Below are 20387 nucleotides of genomic sequence, written 5' to 3'. Positions count from 1 at the left end.
ACTTTGAGACATGGTTTGTAGGGCGACATAAAGCCTGTTAGATTGATACGTCTGGGGGAAAAATGGTGTTGTATTTGCAAGCCCTGAAATAGAGATAGCAACCTTGAGGCTAAGTGCAGGCTAAGAGCAATTGTTCAGCAGGACAGTGAAGCATCTTAGAAGAAGGTGGTTCAAAGAAGGCAGCATTTTTGGTCCTGTTCTCCAAAAATAGCAAGGTGCTTATCTTTGCACTTGGTATCCAGCTATGACTGTTTGACTTTGGACAGTAAAGCCAGGTCAGTCTTTTGCTGAAAAGAAACTAGAAAGAGCTGCTTCCACTGTAACAGTTCAGTGCATAATGCATGTAACTGGGAGGCAAAAGACCCATTTCCAAATTCCCACTCTACTGGATCGTTGAGCAGAGACATAAATTCAGGTCTCCCGCAACTCCAGCATGTATTCTTAACCATCAGAATATTAGGTATTCTAAACTAGTTTTCTCACAGTCCTTTAGGTTGAAATCATGCCATTTTATATAATAATAATCTTTTAGATGAGGCATTTGAGCTGCACTTTTCCTCGTGAGAATGTTGTAAACCTCCAAACTGCAGAGCCAGTCAGACACTCAGTCTGTGACTACTTAATTATCCATTTGTAATGAAAAAAGCACTAAAGGAGACACCAAGACAGACTTTCACAGAATACTGAGAAGACTCTTGTAGCCCAGGACATTTTCCTGGGAGGTGGAAAATGCCATTAGACACTACTGTCCGCAGGAGGTAGAGGGAGATTTCCAAATCTTCCGCTAGTGCCAATCCTTTGCAGGATAAAATGATAACATAGGACATTTCCTCTAGCTCCTAACAGATTTCCTTTTTGGCTTCACCCAGTAGGCGAGCTTTGAGAACCCATACTGGCTGGGCCATCCAGAAAGGACATGAAAAATACTTAGTTGGAAAATGTGCAGAGTATGGCTCAGTGGCCTCATTTTATATGTGCTGGGACATGGTCCATGGAAGAAAGTTAGATGGCAGAGGGGCTTCAGGCACACTGCAAGTGTCGATGATGAAACAGCACTGTTTTGGAGTCCTTCTGTACATCTACACCTTATTTAGCTTTGAAAATCCATTCCAAAACACTTATTCTAAAACAGGGTGTCTGCATTTCAGTCAGCACTAGAAGCACCTTTTTAAGAACATAGTGCATTTGTTTCTTTTTACAGGAGGCACCAGTAAACTATTAATATTTATCAGTACTCCCAACAGATGTTGACAATTTTAGAATCGAGGAGCTGCTTTGTTTCTCAGAGCCACGGGTTGGTTAATGTTAATGTTTGAATGACAATGATATTATTCTGTATGAATTTGAATATGGAATATATAAATCTATCAATTAGTTATACATTATCTCAGAAATGTGGTAACACAGGACTCAGGCTATGCATAAGGTTGTGATAATAAAATGTGATTATTATTGACTTGGGATTAGTCCTTGCTGACAAACCATGGTTGCATCATCAAAGGTATTCTGAAGGAGTACTAATTCTGCCTGCTGTCTCAAAATTGCAGTATTTATGTATATCACTAATTTACCAAAATGTGTACACATTTCATTTAAAAAATGTGTATATGTTTTATTTTATATTTTATTTCACCTATAATGGAACTATGTTGTTTTTGTTACCTGTTATGTGGTTATGGGGATGTCTTCCTCCTAATGGTATAAAGCTACCATTTTTATGCCTGATGCACCACATGATGTTGTCATCTAACCTGGAACATGGACTACCATTCCCTGGTGAGACATTCTGCGTTTCTGGAAATAAACTGCATTGTCAACAGTATCTTCCAACCTTACGCGTATACCTAGTTTGTCTATATTGAACACAGTTATACATAGTCTTACATAATCTGATTTTAAAAATCTTCTGCTTAAACTTGGTTTTGGGAAGTCAAGATTAAAAGATGCCAGGTCACACTGCAGTAAGGGATGAGTGATGCACCGTTTCTAACTTAATTCCTTCTGATTCTAACTTAATTTACTGTGACATCTTTTAGATGCAGACAGCCTGAGAGTTCTGTCTTTTTCTATGGAGGAATAAAAAAGCCATTTTACTTAAACTTAACATGGTGTTCTTTTGGGTTCAGCTATGTAGTAATATTTTTCTGACCTTTACACAGACTTTAGAGTTATAAAAAGGAATGTCAGGAAGAAGTAACTCACAGGCTGTCCAGGCTCATCTCCTCCCAGGATCCTGAAGCCAAACCCAGACTCCATTCTCCGAAGGTGAACATCCAGCTCCTTGTAATCGGGACCTGGTTTAAAGGGAAATCCCACTGAGCAAAGCATTTTGGCTTTGTCTTGACAATTTGCACCATCTTCCCTCCCACCTTGTGTTCATTGCACATGACTAATGGCATCCTGGTTAGAGCTGGTGGGAACAAATGGGACACAATGTGTTGTACACAGACAAGGAGGAGACTTGAAAATGAAGGTATCTCTTGGAGGATGATTATGTTCAGTAGAATACACTAAACCAAGCTAGAACACATTCACAGGAGAACAGTACTGGAAAAGTTTGTCCAAAATAGAGGTTATAAAGGTGCCTTCTTCCTACAACTGACTGCATAATATACTGCTCTTCGTCCATCTCTGGTTTTTAATTTGTATTTTCCTTGCAGTTCATTAAAACCTAAAGAGAATAAACTGAAATGGGAGATAGAGATACATAGAAAAATTATCAGTCCAACTTACAAAAGATCAGTAATCATTACAGGCCATTTTAGTTCCACATACAGATATAAAGCAATACATCTTTTTATGTAATGTAGCTTTTAAGTACTCCACTTTCAGGTAATACCCTCAATAAAGAGTTTTGACAAAAGCTATCATTATAAGCCTCTGAATCTTAGGGTTTAAACTGAAAGCTAATATCATCAACTTCTTAATGCTATTCAATTAAAGTCTCAACAGCTTTATGAATTATTAAGATTGTGCCTCCATATGCCTCTGTAACTTGCCTGTAAACATATATTCTGCCCTAGAATATATCAGTTCAGGAACGTAGAGTTTTTTAAAAGTCAGTTTCTTACAAAAGTGTCTTTAGCTTCATTTGAAAGAGCCCAAAAATTAGCCTCAAACACCAAGAACTGTGCCCTGGGGTTGGGGATCAGCTAAAGAAATGAAGGAAGCTGGAGCAAAACTCCACTTTTCTGGGTGACCCTCTACCGAAGCTAGTAGAAGTCAGTTTCTTACAAAAGTGTCTTTAGCTTCATTTGAAAGAGCCCATTGTTTTGAGTCTTGATGCCCTCAAAATACAAAAGAGAAATTTTGAATAAAATTTCAAATAGTATAAAGTGAAACTGTAAGCAGTCAGAGGACTAAGAAGTTGTCTATTTTGACTATCGCTTTGTCTGCATTTTTAGAGATGTTTTAGGCTCATCACCTAAAGCAGGACAGTGATTAATAGGAACGGTCTTTTGTATAGATTGCTCTCTGGTCTATAAATTGTGACAGCTTTTGGCCAGTGTCAGCTTCTTACCAACCCCAACAGACAAAAAGGGATGAGTAGGTTTATTCCAGAAAACTCTTTGTAGTGTCTCCAGTTGTGCCTTGTTTCCTCAGGAGGGGAGGGACTACAGATGGCTGAAACATGGTATTTCAGCGACTCTCATTTACAGATTCCCTCCCAGAGCCATCAGTGGACACCTCACAAACTGCAGAGTTGGACAGATCCCAGCTTTAGTCTGGGATTAAAGCTGATTCAGTTTCAGTCAGGTCTTGCAAAGACAAAGACACAGAACTACATGCAGCGGCTCTATACTATGACCCTGCAATAAAAATCCTCTCTAAACAGTGGCATAACACATTATTTCAGCAACGTATATTGGTATAAGTGAGGCTGAATCACAAATATTTCAGCTGGTAAAATAAAAGTATTAACTTTCCCTACCAACTTGCTTTCATGTATTTAGAAGACAATCCCAAACAGATCCTAACAGCTTATTATCCTGATTTTTTCAATTTATTTGATAAGTGTCTCAACAGTGAATAAAAGAACAAATGAAGTTTGTGCATTTACGGTATGGTAACTTAATGCAAAGGTTGTTTCAAAGTTGCAAGAGGCAAAGGAATTTTAAGATGAAAGTGATACCTTATCTTTACCTGATCTGCTGAGTCTAAGTGTAACAAGGGTGGGGCTTGGTACTAGGGAGAGGGCTTTGTAGATAGACACGGTATGATGTTTATAGCCCAGGTCTAACACTCAAAGGCACTGTTTCCAGCAGTCTGTCACAAACCAGGCATTAACTTTATTTGCACACACATGAATGAATATGCGCAGCTGGGAGTACATTAAGTAAGTGTAAGAATGTCAGGTTGTGAAGAATACATGCTCTGGCACACTGAGATGAAAATGTCCCTCAAACACATACATTGACAAAGCTGATCAAAACCAATGTTGGCATCAGACTCCAAAATAAGAGGTCCTACTTTTTTTTTTTTTTTAAAGAGGCTGGTTTTCTACCCCTTTAGAATGCAATAGGTAAGCCAGGTTGACCATGAAAATGTTTAGGCTAAAAATACTGCATATAGGCATACTTTTCTATGAGCTCTAACACAGTTTGGAAGCCTTTGGATTAACTGACTATGCCATCATGCTTGGTCAGAAGAGCCTTCCTTCCCAAACAGCTGGAAGTCTGTGGAGCCCATTCTCTGCCAACTCCTACCAGATCACTGAAAACTGTTTTTAGAAATTAATGTTCTTTTCTGTCCCACCAAAAAACCAAAATATGGGACTGGAAAGGATCCCTGGGTCATCTAGTCCAGCTCCCTGTTATTGCAAGCCTCTGCAAGCAAACAGTGCACAGACCTTACCAGTAAAGAAGACATTGGGTGCCTAAGCCTGTTTGTGGCCTTTGCCACTAGGTCACCTGCCTCATTCAGCATTTCACTGATGGATCGCACCCCATGATTTTACTTACTTTTTCACAGTAATATCATATTATCTCTGGTGACTGACTATATATAAGTATCCTTAAGTATACTTAAGGAGTGTTTCCTCCACTGCTGTTGCTGGTTGTTTCAGCTTTCATGATTGGTATGACATGACTCCGGTAACTGCACTGACCAGCTCTCCATTGGTCTGGAGACAACTGCACCGTGGATACCTGAAGTTACATGTCTAATGTGGACCTCTTTTCCACCCTTAGTTTTTGTGCTTAGGTCATTAATGAAAATAACACAGAAGACTTATTGTAGTAACACAGAAGACTTATTGCAAGGCTTTCTGCTAATATCACCCTTTCAGTCCAGAAACTGTTCTTTTAGTAGAATTGCTTATCTGCTTTCTAGCCATTTCTCTTTACATTTTGTGCTAAGCACTGTCTTCTCCAGGCTAACATGGAAGTGTGTCAATTATAGCTGGCATTTTGTAAAACATCTAGTTGAAGTCTAGATTGATTAAGCATGCATCACTTGTTTGCTGCAAAAAGTCAGTTACCAGGTTAGTCTGACACAACCAATTTTTGGTAAATTCCTTTTGTTTTAGGTCTCAGTTTACCTCCATATTGGCAGTTAGTCTTTAATCAAAAATGTGTTCTAAAGTCTTGCTGATGATGAAATCCCTTTTTTTCCTGTTTCTTAAAGACAGGTAAGTTGTTCACTAGTATGTATTTTTACTACAGGAGCTCATGATTGGTAGATTTACTAAAAACCCCTACTATTATGTGGCAGCAGTTTCAATATTCCTGAATGTACATTGATCAAGTATTCTTACCCATATAAGTGATTACATTTCATCTGATATTTCTTCAGTGCTTGCTTCTCTAGGATTCTGGTACTTTTCGTTTCCTCACAAAGGATCGTTAGATAAACTAAATTTTTCCGTTTCTTGCTGGAGCAGATTTTCAGTTGATAATACAAAGAAAATTACCTATATGTACAGAAAAATGATGCTCCTGTGCCTTGCCATATCCTGTCAACTGTTGGTTAATATAAATTCATTATGGAAATTGCACCTTTTTTTTTTTTTTCTTTGTAAACTAGATTAGCACCTTGTAGTTCATGCCAAGTAAGAAGAAATGTATAGATTTGCAGACATGGGAGTCAAGCCAAGATTGAATTAGTATAGTCTGTTGCACAGTTTGCTTTTCCTTGCAGTCAACTTGATACACCTGAATGTCTCATCTCCTACCAGTTTCATTGAAAGGAAAGTTTTAGCTTAAAGTCAGTATTTCTGATCATATAATATGGGTACGCTGTGCAAGAATGACAATGTTCCCTGTTCTCCCTTGTCTCTCCACACATTTATATCAGAAAAAGAACTTTAGATTTGCCTGCTAGTAACTTCATTGTCTTTTTTTGGTTATAGCATTTTGTGTTTTCTTTTGGTGTAAAGGAAAATGTTCTTAACTGATCATTTGGCTTAGAAGAGAAAAAAAAATCACTTGCTAGGGTATAAAACCAGCTGGCTCCCCCATGAATTTTGGAATGGTATTGGACAAACTGTGATCTGATCATTGCTGCAGTTAGGATGGTAAAGAGCATTGGGAAATTCTGCTTTCTGGTTCCTGGATGACAGCGAATTTGCTTTAAATGTAAAGGTACCAGAATAGGTTGTAACTGAACAATACTGAGATCTCATAGGTGAGGATGTGATTATCAGCTCTCAGCTGCATGTCTGTACTGTATTCATTTGAATTCCTAGGTGCATTACACATTGATAAGTGTACATGCAATTGTTTCTTGAAAGTATGTAGAGAAAATATATCCCTGAAGAGGTTTCATTCAATTTCTGTATAAGTGAAGTTGCACAAGTGCTATGTTATTTTTATAGTGATAAACCTGGTTTTTGGGATGATGTTGTAAATGATGAGATGGAAGTTTTTGTTAATTAAATCTCTTCTATATTGCAATTAAAACAAGGATGAAGAGCTTTGTTGTAATAATTTTACAGTCTTTCTGGGTGTACTCAACTTTCCTGCTAAAAATAAAAATTAATTTGGACTCCTTTGCTGAAGTTGGTGAATGTTTTTGTTCCATATAAATCATTACTGTAAATTGTGAATTGTGATTGACACAAATGTACAATAACTTTTTATCTGAGTTTCAAATACTCTTGAAAGATGTGAAAAGCTTGAAAACAGTCATGGGTCTGCTGGTCTCCAACATGAGTAGCTTTTTAAAAAACATACATATTTCCTCTTGATATTTATGGAGAGGAAAAGCTGGTAAATAAAGACTTCAGTATAAAAATCAGCAAAGCAAAATAATAAAAGAAAAAAAGAATTGGTGTGCCAACAGAGTTATTCAATGTATAAACCCTACTGGGGTATGCAAAACCAGCCCAACATCATATTTAACTTAAGATCTCTGTCCAACTTGTGTAGGACTAAAAAAGACTTTAATGGCATTGTCAAAACAGCCTTGTTTGTATGGGATGCCTGTTTTAACTATTCACTTAACATGATCACATCAGGAAATCAAATATTGCTGGTTTTTAAATAAGTCCATTGCCACTTTACAAGACCAATGTTGATTCAAACACCCAAAAAAGCATCTATTTTTGAAAGTTTTTGCTTTTAGGTTTGTACAGAAGAAGATATATGTATAGGAGAAAGGAATGGGTGGGTCTGCATAATACATCAATTTTATGCTTTTGGAAACAAAGATAGAATTAATTTCAGTTTTACACAAAATATTGCTTAAGCTTAGATTTGGGCATGAGCTATAGAAACATATTTTTATGTTAAAGAGTGAACACTAACGTATGAAAGTACACATAAAACATTGTAAAGCATACACAAAGACTGGCTGAGGAAAAAGGAAAACTTTTCTTTGCTCAAAATGCAAATCTATTATAAAAAGATTTAGTGTTAGCATTCTATAACCCCGCAAAACTCATACAAAAATAAAATGGTGACTGGGCAGTCATTAAAGAAAGAAGAATAACTGAAACATAAAATGAAGGACAACTAGTTTACAGAACAATGAAGGCTGAAGAATACTTGCCAGAGGAATCCACTCGAAAACCAGTCCTGGGCAGCACTTGTTCTGAATAGGAAAATGGGGAATTAAAGATGAAATACATTTCTCAAGTTATTTAAAGATGCAGCATCAATTTCTCTGCTGTGTTTTGAATTACTGAAGTGCAATTTCTATTTTTTTATTGCAGTTTTTTTTTCTCTCCTCCCCTCCTTCCTAACTTCCTAGGTGGCACATGTAGGTATTCCTGCTAGAAGTAGAGCTCCTGCCCATTTCTATGCAAAGTGAAACAGATGGTAAGATGGTAATGTTCCCTTAACATAACATAGGTTATGATATAGATAAAATTGTTAATGTGTTTAAAATTCTGAAAGTTAGTGACAACATTTATGCTTATTCAAGTACAGCAATAAAAGAGAAAGTTTAATGGCTGTGTTTAGATGGCTTGACCACAGCTTTCATTCAACTCAATTGCAAAATGTCTTTTATCGTCAAGAAGAGCAAGATTTTGCTAGAAGGATGTGTGTTGCCAATAACAACTGGTTGTACGTGAAAGCAAATGCAGGCAAAACCATTTAACCTACTTTTCATATAGGTAGTTTCAAAGTATTTGCATTTCACTAGATGAAATGCAGCAAATAACTGATTTGTTTTCATATACAACTACTTTGCTGGCATTGGAGGAATCTGGAACAAGCCCATAGCTGAATTCATTGTCACACTTCCTTTGCTGATTTTGAAACTTTCTGACTAAGAATTTCTGTTTTATTATCTCTGCAGCGTCCAGAGTGAATTTGCAAAACATCCCAAACCAGAGGTGATTTCCATTGGCCTACCAACAACAAAAAGATAAAGCACCAACACATTCATGTGACTCTAAACCAGAATATCATACCATGCATATTTCATGTTAGAAACAGGGTAAATGTCTATCACATTAGCATCTGTAGGACAGTGATGCAACATATGAGTATATATTATCTTTCTGAGACAGAATGAAGACAGGATTGGATTTAATACTGTAAGTAGGTAGTTCCAGGCAGAAAGAAGGCAGAGAATGCACAGGAGGCCAGCAATTTTGTGGTGAGAGAAATGAGAAGACAGTATTTCCTCTGTGGGCAGCTCCTTACCACTTTGGAAGAGTTTGGACTAAAGCTACCTGCCTTCTGGTGGACTGCTTCATAAAGACAGCATGGACCTTAATGGTAGCAGCTGAGTAATTCACAATTCACTTGAGTCAATACTGAACTAATGCTTCAGGGCAAAGTCATTTTCCCAAAAATGGAGATGGAGGCCATGGAATGTCTTACAACTTTTTTTGGTAAGAGTATTTATATAACAGCCATGACCTGCTCAAATTCGGATGACTGCTACTCTGCTTATCGAATATACAGTCTAGAGATTCCACTGGATGGGAACATCTCTTTGGATTTGGTGTTCCTGTCATATTAGTGTTCACTGGCTCCGTTAGGAGTTGGGTCATGTGGGCTATGGTGTTTTATTTTACAGGTGGCTGCATGTCTTTACTTTGGTGGTTAAAGGAGGTAATTCCTTCTCACACTTCAGATTTTGTAAAGTGATTTGGGATCCTTCAAGATGAGATGTGTTATATAAATGTCAACTATTCCACCAGCACAACTCCTGAAAAACAAAACCTTTGAAACTGATGCCGCTCCACTGCAAACTTGGAGACAATATTTTTTTACTCACATCCTTTCAAGGTTTTAATGGAATTCTTAAAAGAGACAGAATTATTTTAATGTACAGAAAGCAATTTCATTTTGATAGTCTCAATAAGCTTTTAGGTTTGAAAGGACGCAAGCCTTTTCTCTTGGTCATCCAGCTAGAATTACTCTTTGGAGCTGCTATAGGATTGGTTCATTCTGTGTTTCCATTTCTGCTTACAGTCACCCTAATATCCCCCAGACTTGGCCTCAAGCAGCAAAGTGAAAGAAGCACAACCGTGCTCAAACTGTGACAAATTAGGGAACAACGTGCTATGTTAGGATAGGCATATATTTTAAGTAATTTAGCAGTATCTTTTTTGTAAACTGTTGTGGTCAAGCAAAAGTGCCTGCCAGTGAGGTAGTTTCCTTCAAAGCTAATCTCATTAAGTCTTATCTGGGTTTTGTTCCTGAATAGGTGTCTTTTCTTTGCCTTGCGGAAATTTATATAGAGTCTCATGGTGTTAATCATCGTCTTGTAATCAACCATTCAGCATCTGGCATTTGTTTTCATTGTAGTTTAGGAATTCACACACATGAAACTTGGAATTATGCTATGCTGAAGGTGTTGAATCAGGCAAGTTCTTAAATGTACGATCACCAGAAAGATAAACCTAAGTGCAGACTTGTATTTTTGCTAACTACAGCAAAGCAATGTTCATTTTCGGAAGAATCTGCTGTCAGCAGTCTGGGTCTGTACGCAGTACACGATTTTTGTAATTATGTCACTGGCACTTTGAAAAAGAGAATATAACCTCTAAATAGCTGTGCTCATGTGATAGGCAAACTGTTAGCAAGTAATAGAAAACTTCAAAAGAGGAAAGCTCTGTGAAGAACATTTAACATATAAGAAGGGACTTTATTAGCAATGTCTCCCTATGTCAAATGCAGCAATATAGGTAGTTCTTTTCAAAACTCACATAGTTCTGGGCTCAAAGACCCTACAGAACAGCAACTTCCAAGTGAAGAGGAAAGACCGCTGGGACTGGTCCTCAGCCAAGCAGAATGCACGTCATTCATGCACATCCTGGTGCCTTGCATCTGCTCGGAATAAACTGATTGAAATTTTACCAAAATTTTATCAAAATACTGAGAGACTCTAGCAAGCTTTGTTGTATAAAAACCTGTCAATTAGTTTTTATAGGAGACTAATGTTTACACAGGCAATTTGAAACTTTCTCTTTACTTATTATTAAATTCATTTTGACATTTCTAAACTTCTACTATGCTAAACCTCCTGCCTCCACCTCTTAGGAAATGAGGCAGCAGAAGGCATATTTAGAGAGGCCAGGGCAGAGAGCAGACTACCCAACACTGCCACAATGAACAGGCATTGAAGTGCAGAAAGTTTTAAAACGTTGACATTTCTCTATTCTCTACATGAAGCCTTTTCGGTTGAACCTCTGCAGCTGCATTGCCATGAGTAGTTGTAGTCTTTTATGTGAAATAGGAATGAAAAAAATTACAAAGTAGAGCTTGAATGAATAATGAAATACTTGGTAAATTTGCTACATTAAATTTTTTAGGTCAGCTAACCTGTCCTAGAAACAAGAATTGGGAAAGCAAAACTAAGAAGCCTTCTTCTGAACTGCTACTTGTATATAAACATAATTGAAATAAATGTCCACCATGGGGACTACTCTACGTGCTCTGGAGAATGAGGATGCAGCTGTGCATTTCAAAGTGTCTTGCTGTATGTCAAGATTCCTTCCATATCAGAAGAATGCAAAGCCAAGGTTAATTTTGCTATTATAAGATAGAATAGTAAAAAGCTTGCACATCTGGCTTCATGTATATTCTAAGATAAATTACACTCATGGTTTTGAAATGGAAAGGTGCAAAATATTTGTGAGAACAGATAAACAGTAAACAAGACCTGGGACACAATCCTGACTTAACTGAAACCAATGGTGAAAATACCAGACTACTTTGCTGTCAAGATACAGCCCTAGGAGCACAGTTCACCTACAACATGACACAAAGGTATTCTTATTTGGACCAGTGGAGTCACTGGTATTCTCTGAAGGAAGAATTATGTTGATGAAAGATAGGGATGATAATATTTATTGTCCATACTGTGTTATTTACTAGATCATGCTTTGTTGAATGCTAAATACATGAAACAAAAGTAGCACTAGGAAACATTTATGTTTCAGAATCTCAGTCCTAGCCATGCTTTAGGTAAATAAGAGTTTTATAAATGAGCAGAATGAATATGATCATGCTGCAATGGCCTTTCCAAAGCTTGGCAAGCAGCAGTTTGAAACAGCACATAGGCAATGCAGTTCCCATTGGTCTCATGCACCTGCGACCAATTTCCCAATGCTTACAAGTCAGTTTTCTTAAATTATTACTTTGACTTTGGAAGTACACCCTACCACTTTGCAGATTAAAATCTATTTGTATACCTTTTAGTAAAGTGTAAAATGTTCAAAGGAAAGGAATACTGCATCTTTAATACCACCATCAGTTGTAAAACTGACACTTCATATTAGCATAGGTCGTTTGGGACCTACTTTGCAATCCAGCAATCAAAATCACTTTACATCCACAGTACTGTGATGATGATATTGTCTTAATTCCATTTGAAAATGCTTTTGATTTCATTGTCAGTTCTTATAACTAACAAATCCATTTTGTCATGGTGAGTAACTTTCTGCACTGATGAACAATATAACTTTATTTGACATTGGTCTGCCAAATTTCCTCTCCTTTTGTTATATATCATCTGTTATTAAAGAAAAGGGTTACATTCATTTAGTAATATAAGTTCTTAGACCTTCTCTCTGCTGTTGCTTGGGGTAGCAATAGATGCAAGGAAAGCAACAGACTGTACTGTTTGGAAATTACTTTGAGAAATTACCTTCCTATAACTCAATTGCTCATACTCTAGTCAAGGAGTAGTTTGACGATAATATGTAATAATTAGTAATTTCCCAATACTCTTTTATTTACTAAGTGAAGGCAGGCCTATCTTACCGATGTAAAGAGCAGTAACTGGTGAACAGAAATATTGAAAGATAGGGCAAACCTAGCTCAAGGAAGATTTGAAACTAGAATCTGATTTTCTGAATTTATAGTCCCAAACCCTTTATCCATAGAAAAAAAAAAACCCTTTATATTTATATAATACTTCAGAATACTACGCATTTAATGCTATCATTGTGCTACAAATATATACATACGCACACATATGTATATACCTTTTAAAAACATCATAACCAAAATGTTATATTTTTTAGACTAGAGATGAGCAAAAATGGGAAAAATTGTTAGAGGTGAAATTTTTGTCAGGAAAATACTGTCTGAAAAAATTGCAGTAACAATTATCTGAAAAAATTTCCTTCAATTTTTAAGACAGTAACTGTGTAGGTCTTCAGCCAACAAGCACTGACAAGAAAATTCTGCTTAGCTGTAGACTATGCCATAGACCCCCCTCAGGTGATAATGCATTCGTTCTATACACCTAATTTTTTTTTATGTTCTATGAGTATTAAATTTAGGAAACCCTGGTGGCCTTAGTATTTTTCTTCAAGAATAGTATTTTCACAGTTACACATTATGAGTCAGTATAATGCTGTCTGACAAATCTTTCCTATTGCTGATACTTTAACACATATCTGTGCTGAATACCTGCAGTGATATTCCAGAGGAAAGGTAGCCTGTGAATACGTATTGAAATGCTTCTTTGTGTCCCTTAGAGAAAGGTGTTCATAAGTCTGCATAAGAAAACACCCTTATTTTATGAAGTCTAATAATGCATTATGCTAATACATTTGCTATCTGCACGTTCACAGCTGTTGGTGGACTTTGCTTTTTGGTTCTTTTCCAATTTGTCTAACTCTCTGGCAGAAAAAAAAAAAATCACAGTGCATAAGACAGCTGATGGATTTGACAGGAACTTGGGAAATTCATGATACTGTGGTCAGCGGAGAAAATAATGGGAGATTTTGAAGGGAGGAACTTTCTTTCCAGTAAAAGGTGGAACTGTAATTGTTCAGATTTCATTTTTAATGAGAGATTATTATGGGTTTATCTCATTCTTCCTACTGGCATTTCTGTGTCACATCACCAGTCTTGGACTATGATGCTAACTGAAAGACAAATGTAACCTAATCACTGTAAAAAAATGTTTTATTTTACTGCTTTCTTTAGAGGATTATAAAACCAAATTTCTATCATACATTTTATAAGTAGAGAAATATGATTATGATTCGTAAGAGCTTTGTGTCTCCTGACTAAAGTCTGCCTACACAGGCCTCTGAACAAAGTTTGTTATAAACTCTGTATTTACAAGAAACAGAGTTCAGTATAAAGTATAAGAGAAGATAAGGAAAATTTATAAAGGCAAAAATGTTAAATTCAGGAGAATGAGTTCTCCCAGTGACAACTGCGGAGTTCCAGTTACAGCTGTAACAACTGGTGCATATCAGGTCTTACAATTTTTTTCATTAATAGGAAATTCCTGATCTGCTGTTCCATTTTCTAGCTTCTGTACCTAACTTCCATGGTTATTGGCAATGTCACGCTGTCACTTACACTCTTAGAGTTTTCATCAGGAGAAAGGAGTTAAAGGATTTGCCTAAAATTAATAGTTGGATGGAAAAAGTATCCAGTTATTTGAGCAGGTCTTCTCCTCCATTTCTGAATTTTGTGAAATAATGTAACAGCAGAAAGATAGGTAGGTTCTTTTCACCAGGGAAAAGAAATGGGGGGTGTGGGGGAGGATGACACACAGGGACACAGGGGACACAACAGAAAAAATAGAGAGAAAAAAAAGCAAAGAGACAGAGAGATGTAGCTGCAGAAAGGAAAGATAAAGAAAGAAGAAAATAATTTCCCTTCTTTTGCTTTTAGGCAGCTGTTTTGGGTGATGTCATAATCTTCATCAGTCTTTGGAAACACTTTATGCTCCTTTTTGGCTACTTGGAGCTATGAGCACAGTTGATGGGTGAGAGCAGAGGCAGGTGACAGCTAACAGGTAAGAGCTGACAGGTAAAAGCTAACTTGTGACAAACAATAGTCCAAGAAGTTGACTTACAAAATAGAGTTGCACTCTGCTTTTGTACTAATGCATCATTTGATTTGTTTCCAAGCTGTATTGGTAGAACTGCCTCTATGAAACTGTTTCCAGTGTGGAGCAGTAGTCCTTTGTAATTCATATGTGATCATTAAAAATTGAAATCTCCCTATCGCACAGGGTCATGCAGGTCCTTCACATTCCTAAAGTGGAAAAACATTCCTGTAGAATGAAAATTGTCCTTTTTCATGGAACCTTCCTGCTTGAAGCTCCTTTCTTGCTATCATTAGGTAGGGATGAGCATACCTAGTGGCTAGAGCAAAAGCTTATGAATCGGGCTCCTAGGGTCTAGTTCTTGCTCTGCTTTGACTCATGTCACTTGTGCTCCTCACAGAACTATGCTGTGATGCATAACTTGCTCAGCTCCCTTATAGGGAAGCAGGAGGCTTTGATGAGGTCCTGGTGAGTGCTGACTGCCATGAGATCCTCTGATAAAAGGATCTGTAGAAATTCAGAGCTATAGCAGTACGAAAATGAACTGTTTAGTAACAGAGTTTCACTGTGAGAGAAACAAAAATCTAGCACTCTTTCTTTTTGAGTTTTCCAGGTCATGATTGTTCGCTTCTTTGCACTATTTTTAGAAGATGAACCTCCTACTTTTCAGGTCTGGCTAGGAGATAAGACAAACTTGCTTTGAGATAAGTACTACTTAAAAAAAACCCAAAGTAGCTGAACTTTTCCTGTGCACTTTAAGGGTATGTCTTTACCAAAGATAACCAACATGACACAGCCATATGGTAGGAAACTAAGTGTGTATTATCTTGAAAATCTCCCTCCTATATACTCAATTTAGATGACAATTTCTTGACTCAGTAATGGATTTCCTGCCTGTTGTTTCTCTCTTCAGGAAACACTAGCACTATGTCAAGAATAAAAGCAATCAAAGGCTTGACAAATTGAATCTGCTAAAATTTGTGCTTATGGCATTCATGAAACAAAAATGTCAGGGAGAATGTTTGGAGGCAGTTATTTATGACCAAAGGATATGAATGAATGCAGAAGAGATCTGGTTGGGAACTGTGGAATGAAGGGTTAGAGAAAATGTTCAAAAGAGACCAGTGTCAGAAGAGAATAAATTAAAACTTTCAGGATTATCTGGAAGATGAGGACTCTGCTGGAAATCTGGGAGGAGTGGTTACTGAAGTCTTGTTTTTCATCCCTCACTTTCTTGTTTTGGGCCTAGCAGCTTCATGATTTTTAATTCTTATTTTGTCTAGGTAGCTGGCTGAAAAAGGCTTCTATACAATTTCCATTTGCCTCTTGGACAGAACTCAAATGCAATTAAACCATTTAAGCACAGGCTTTAGCATAACTCCAACCTACGAGTTATCAGCACTTCCCCTGTTTTAGCATATGCTCCTGAAAAAAGTAGATTATATCAGTAAAAGACTGGAGTTCATGTTGGTCAATGAAGTATGCAGAAAACTTGTAGAAGGCATCCATGAATAATAATGAATCACTTCATTCTTTTATTGAATGCTGTAATATATCTTTTGGTGTAATATATCATCTTTTGGGGTGTAAGCCAATCTTTGTAGTTGACATCAGAACTATATTCCGACAGTCTTTTGAAGGCCAAACATGGATTGAGCCTATTTGCTTTCATTAATATTTAGGGCAATTCTGTAAATGTAGAACTCTTCATATTGGGGGTCAGGACAAAAGAAGATGCTGTATAAATAGGTATCCCATATATATATAGCGCATGTATAACTTTTTCTTAATTTTCTTACAAAGATATTTGTTTCAATGCAGGAAGTCTGTAATCTGCGCTTTTCCACTCTTGGCTTGAAGATGGTTCTGACTCTGCTGAATAGAAAGTGCAGATTTTTGCTAAAATGCCTCACCTCTAGAAACTACCCATATGGGAAGCAATTATTTGCAAAGGGTTTTCCTTTCCTTAAAGCAGTATATGAAGTCAAGAGTGTTTTCAGTAGAGGTGCTGAACTAGATAAAGCCCTTGTTAACTACGGAATTGTTTCTTTTCCCTTTAATTTCTCCTTATAGTCCCAAATCCCAGCACTGTGGGGAATAGGATTTCAGCCCTGGCAAATCTTTTTATTTATTTGTCACTCTAGCCCTTAATGCACAAGGGAAAGAGAAAGAGGACAGATGTCTGAAAACTATTTCCAAACTTTGCTCAAAGCTAATCCTACTTCTTTCAAAACTTTTTGGCCTACTCCACACTGTATCCTGATCCATACTTCAAAGAGTTTTAAAACTTCAAAAATTACAGCCTCTGTTTGTACATTTTGAGTACCCTGTCCAATCAAGAATAAGATCTGGAGCAGAGGAAGATGCCACATTAGTAAATAATATTTATTATATTAAAATACCAGTCAGCATGGGCTACATGGTGTTTGTAAATACACTGGAAAGTTTAGTTCCTACACCCAACAGTTTATAATTGAAGATCAAATACCTTTTATTGAGCGTCTAAAGTAAGTTCTCAAATCCGTATTTAGGGGGAATAAGATACTTGGTATTGCTGAAAAAAGCCAGCAATTTATTTAAGTACTTAGATGTAAACTTGGGATCTTAATTTCAGGCACCTATTAAATAAACAAAAAACCCCAAACAAACCCCTTCAAAAAAGGTCTGGACTGTGGAAAGTGAGTTTTGTGGTGACAATCTCTACTGAAAGACGTTCCACTAAATGGACCAGGGTGGCAGAAGATGGTGGCACTGGCCACAGTGGCAAAGAATTGAGGAATCTGAGATGTAATTTAGAGACTAGATTAGAGTTAACATAGAGTTGATGTAAAATAAACCCTGGTGTTCGTCCAGCATATCCATCCTGCTGGTGACTGGAAATACCAAAGCCAAACAGGACATGCTGATGCTGTAACTAAAGTATAGGGGCCAAGGCAAGTAAGATCAGCACCAACCTGGTGCTTGGGACAATAACGTATTTCCTTCAGACTATCCCTTTACATGATGGAGACAGTTGTACATTCCAGATCATGGATTATGACAGTTTAGGTTTATCTCTATGTCTCTGGGCTCAGCTAATGTTAATGGGCTAATCTGGATCAGCTGCAGTGCAATATTTTATCTGTAATTTATAAAGTAATTTGATCTATAGGCTAAAGTAATTTGTGAAATGAATTGAAAGGTGGCATGTGCAAGCAATAACTGCTATGAAAAAGCTTTCAGTAAAAAAAATAAACTATATTGAAGATTTGATTTCAATAAGCACAAAAGCTCTGGACAACTTAGAATAAAATTTTTAGCTAAAGTGTTCTTTGCAATAAGGAGTAAATAAGTTTAACCCCTTTTAACCTTGTGAAAAATATGTGGTATATCCCCCAAAAACACGAGAAGTAAAATCAAGATGGGAATCTTCATGGCTCAGTACTGTTTTGTATAGATCTTCAAATAGTACTTAGTGCTATGGTTTTCTTTCTAACTACCAAGGACAATGTGAAAATTTGTGAAAGTAGTTTTTATAAAAACAAATAAATTTGAAATTTGTTTAATAAACTTCACTTTAAAGTGAAGGTAACTGAAATGTTTTTTTATTGATAAATTCACAACCTCTTATTGGTTAACTATGAAGAAAAATAGCACAGCAAATTGTGGTGGCACAAATACTGTTCTTCACTAAGGATTTAACAGTCAAAATGAGGAGAGCAAAAATATAAGGAAAAAAGCTATGAAAGTCAAACTTCAGAATCTAGGCAAGATCTAGGAAAATATTTAAGTGCAGAATTTTTGAATAATTTATAATGGCCTCTATTAAAGTGCGATTATAGTTGCTTCCTTTCAATTACAGAAGATAATTACAGAAAATTATGTCAGCAGTGACACATTCATAGGCAAAAACTTAAAATATTAAGTGGTCAGCAGGGTGAACAGGGTTTTCACTTACGCCTACTTTCATAAATAGCTCTTGATTTCTCATACAGCTCATATGGGTCAGGTTTTCGTGGATCAAAGGCCTCTGTTGAATCGGGAAATGAACTCCTGTGAAGAGTAGGTGGATAGGGAATATTCTGTGGCATAGCTGGAGCAGACAGGCTTGTTTGAGGGCTGCCTTGATTCTCCCATCGTTCCATCATCTGGAATAAAAACATACAGAGAGTAAAGATGAAGTTTGGCAAAAACTGTGACTTCCACAATGACACACTGATTTCAGTTGAAGATGTGTTTGATAGAATTAGCAAATCCATTTGCTGCCTTTTGAGATGAAAGGTGTTTGTTGTGCTGTTTAAAAAATGACTTGGTTAAATTTACTTGTTAATTTGTTGCTCATGGGAAGATGTGATCTTTCTCAGATTATATGATCCCATGTGGACTAGGGCCCAGCGTTACCCCTGAAGCATGTTGAGTGCCTCTCAGAATGTGCTGAGCTATTGGAAGTTATTCTGATAAAGGTGGAATTGGTGGGTCTGTGAAGATACAATTATCAGATTCATCAAAATACATAGCTGAAAGTAGTGCTTAACAAAGAAGTGGTCAGACTGGGTAGAAAATGAATGATCTTAATGCTGTATCTTTTGAGAATGCATGAAAATAGCTAGCTGCCCAGGGAGAATTAGATTACTGTAACTGTGAGAAGAATTTACAGCTTCAATTGAAAAAAAAAAAAAAAAGAAAAAAGGGAAAATTACTGCAGCAGGTATTTGAGCATCTAGGGATAGCTGAATCGAATGTTCATTGATAAAATACAGAACATGGTGAGATAAAAGTGGGCATTAGTCTGATAGAGTCTTTTTAATTTCTTACTGTTTCTTTCTTATATCAAAAATTACATTGGCGTCATCCAACCAAACTCCCAAGCACAGGATAAGCTTTTCAAGTCTTCCGGACCATTTACAGGACAGCAGTACACAGCAGTGTATTGTCTGTGCATGAAAGCCACCTCAATCCATGTTTTCTCCAAGACTGCCCTTAGTGGTCTCACAAGTACATCAAGCCAGAAAGGAGATAATATGATAGACTGTGCAAAAGAAGACTCAGGTATCTGCATTTTTCTTTTTGAAGGAGTTGGCTACTAATTAAGTTGCATTAGAAGATATATTTGAAGAGGGTAAGTTAAACAGAACACAAATGTTTATCCCAGGAAACAAATATTTGGCTTTTCCTGGACCCCTCCTGAAGCAAAGTGTGGTAAAGCCTCCAGAATAGTGTGTTCTCGCACATAACCCAACATCCAGGTAATTGCACAAAAAAAAGACTCTTGGAAACAAACTGAACCGTAATTAAATACTACCAACTTCTAGTGTTGTATCACCAGTGCCTTATCAAACATGATTGCAGGTGTACAGCTAGTTTGCTCTACAAAATCTGTGATTACCGTTTGCCTTTAGTTCCTCGATTTCAGAAGGTGTTTGGCTCAGCAGGCAGGCTTTGCTCTCTGTTCTGATGATTAACAGCATCAGGCTTTTTCCACACCAAGTATGTGTGGACTACAGATGTTTCAGAGTCCTCCTGGTGAACATGCTGCGTAACTATCATCCTGCACATCCCAGGTGATCTGACACTCTTAGGTTCATACTTCAAAATAAACAGAATATGGATATTGGCCATTTTAAGGCCAATGAGGACCTCATTCTTTATACAGAATAGTGTTGTAATTCCAGCTGTGCTTCTGTCAGAATTTAAGCGGTAAGTAGGGC

The 20387-nt window shown here is 37.0% G+C and overlaps 1 protein-coding gene across 2 annotated transcripts in view; it reads right to left on the bottom strand.

Moving 5' to 3' along the window:
- Positions 1 to 20387, bottom strand: part of MAGI2 (membrane associated guanylate kinase, WW and PDZ domain containing 2) — a 772173-nt gene that overhangs the window by 67870 nt on the left and 683916 nt on the right. For both annotated transcript variants that reach the window (XM_075708348.1, XM_075708359.1), the window contains 3 exons: positions 18638 to 18827; positions 7990 to 8031; positions 2203 to 2294 (listed from right to left, as the gene is read on the bottom strand). In XM_075708348.1, the coding sequence (XP_075564463.1) occupies positions 2203 to 2294; positions 7990 to 8031; positions 18638 to 18827 (324 nt within the window). The remainder of the gene's footprint in view (positions 1 to 2202; positions 2295 to 7989; positions 8032 to 18637; positions 18828 to 20387) is intronic.

This window comes from Pelecanus crispus, chromosome 1, assembly GCF_030463565.1.
Source record: "Pelecanus crispus isolate bPelCri1 chromosome 1, bPelCri1.pri, whole genome shotgun sequence".
Classification (NCBI taxonomy): domain Eukaryota; kingdom Metazoa; phylum Chordata; class Aves; order Pelecaniformes; family Pelecanidae; genus Pelecanus; species Pelecanus crispus.
This window is presented reverse-complemented; position numbering and strand designations above follow the sequence as displayed.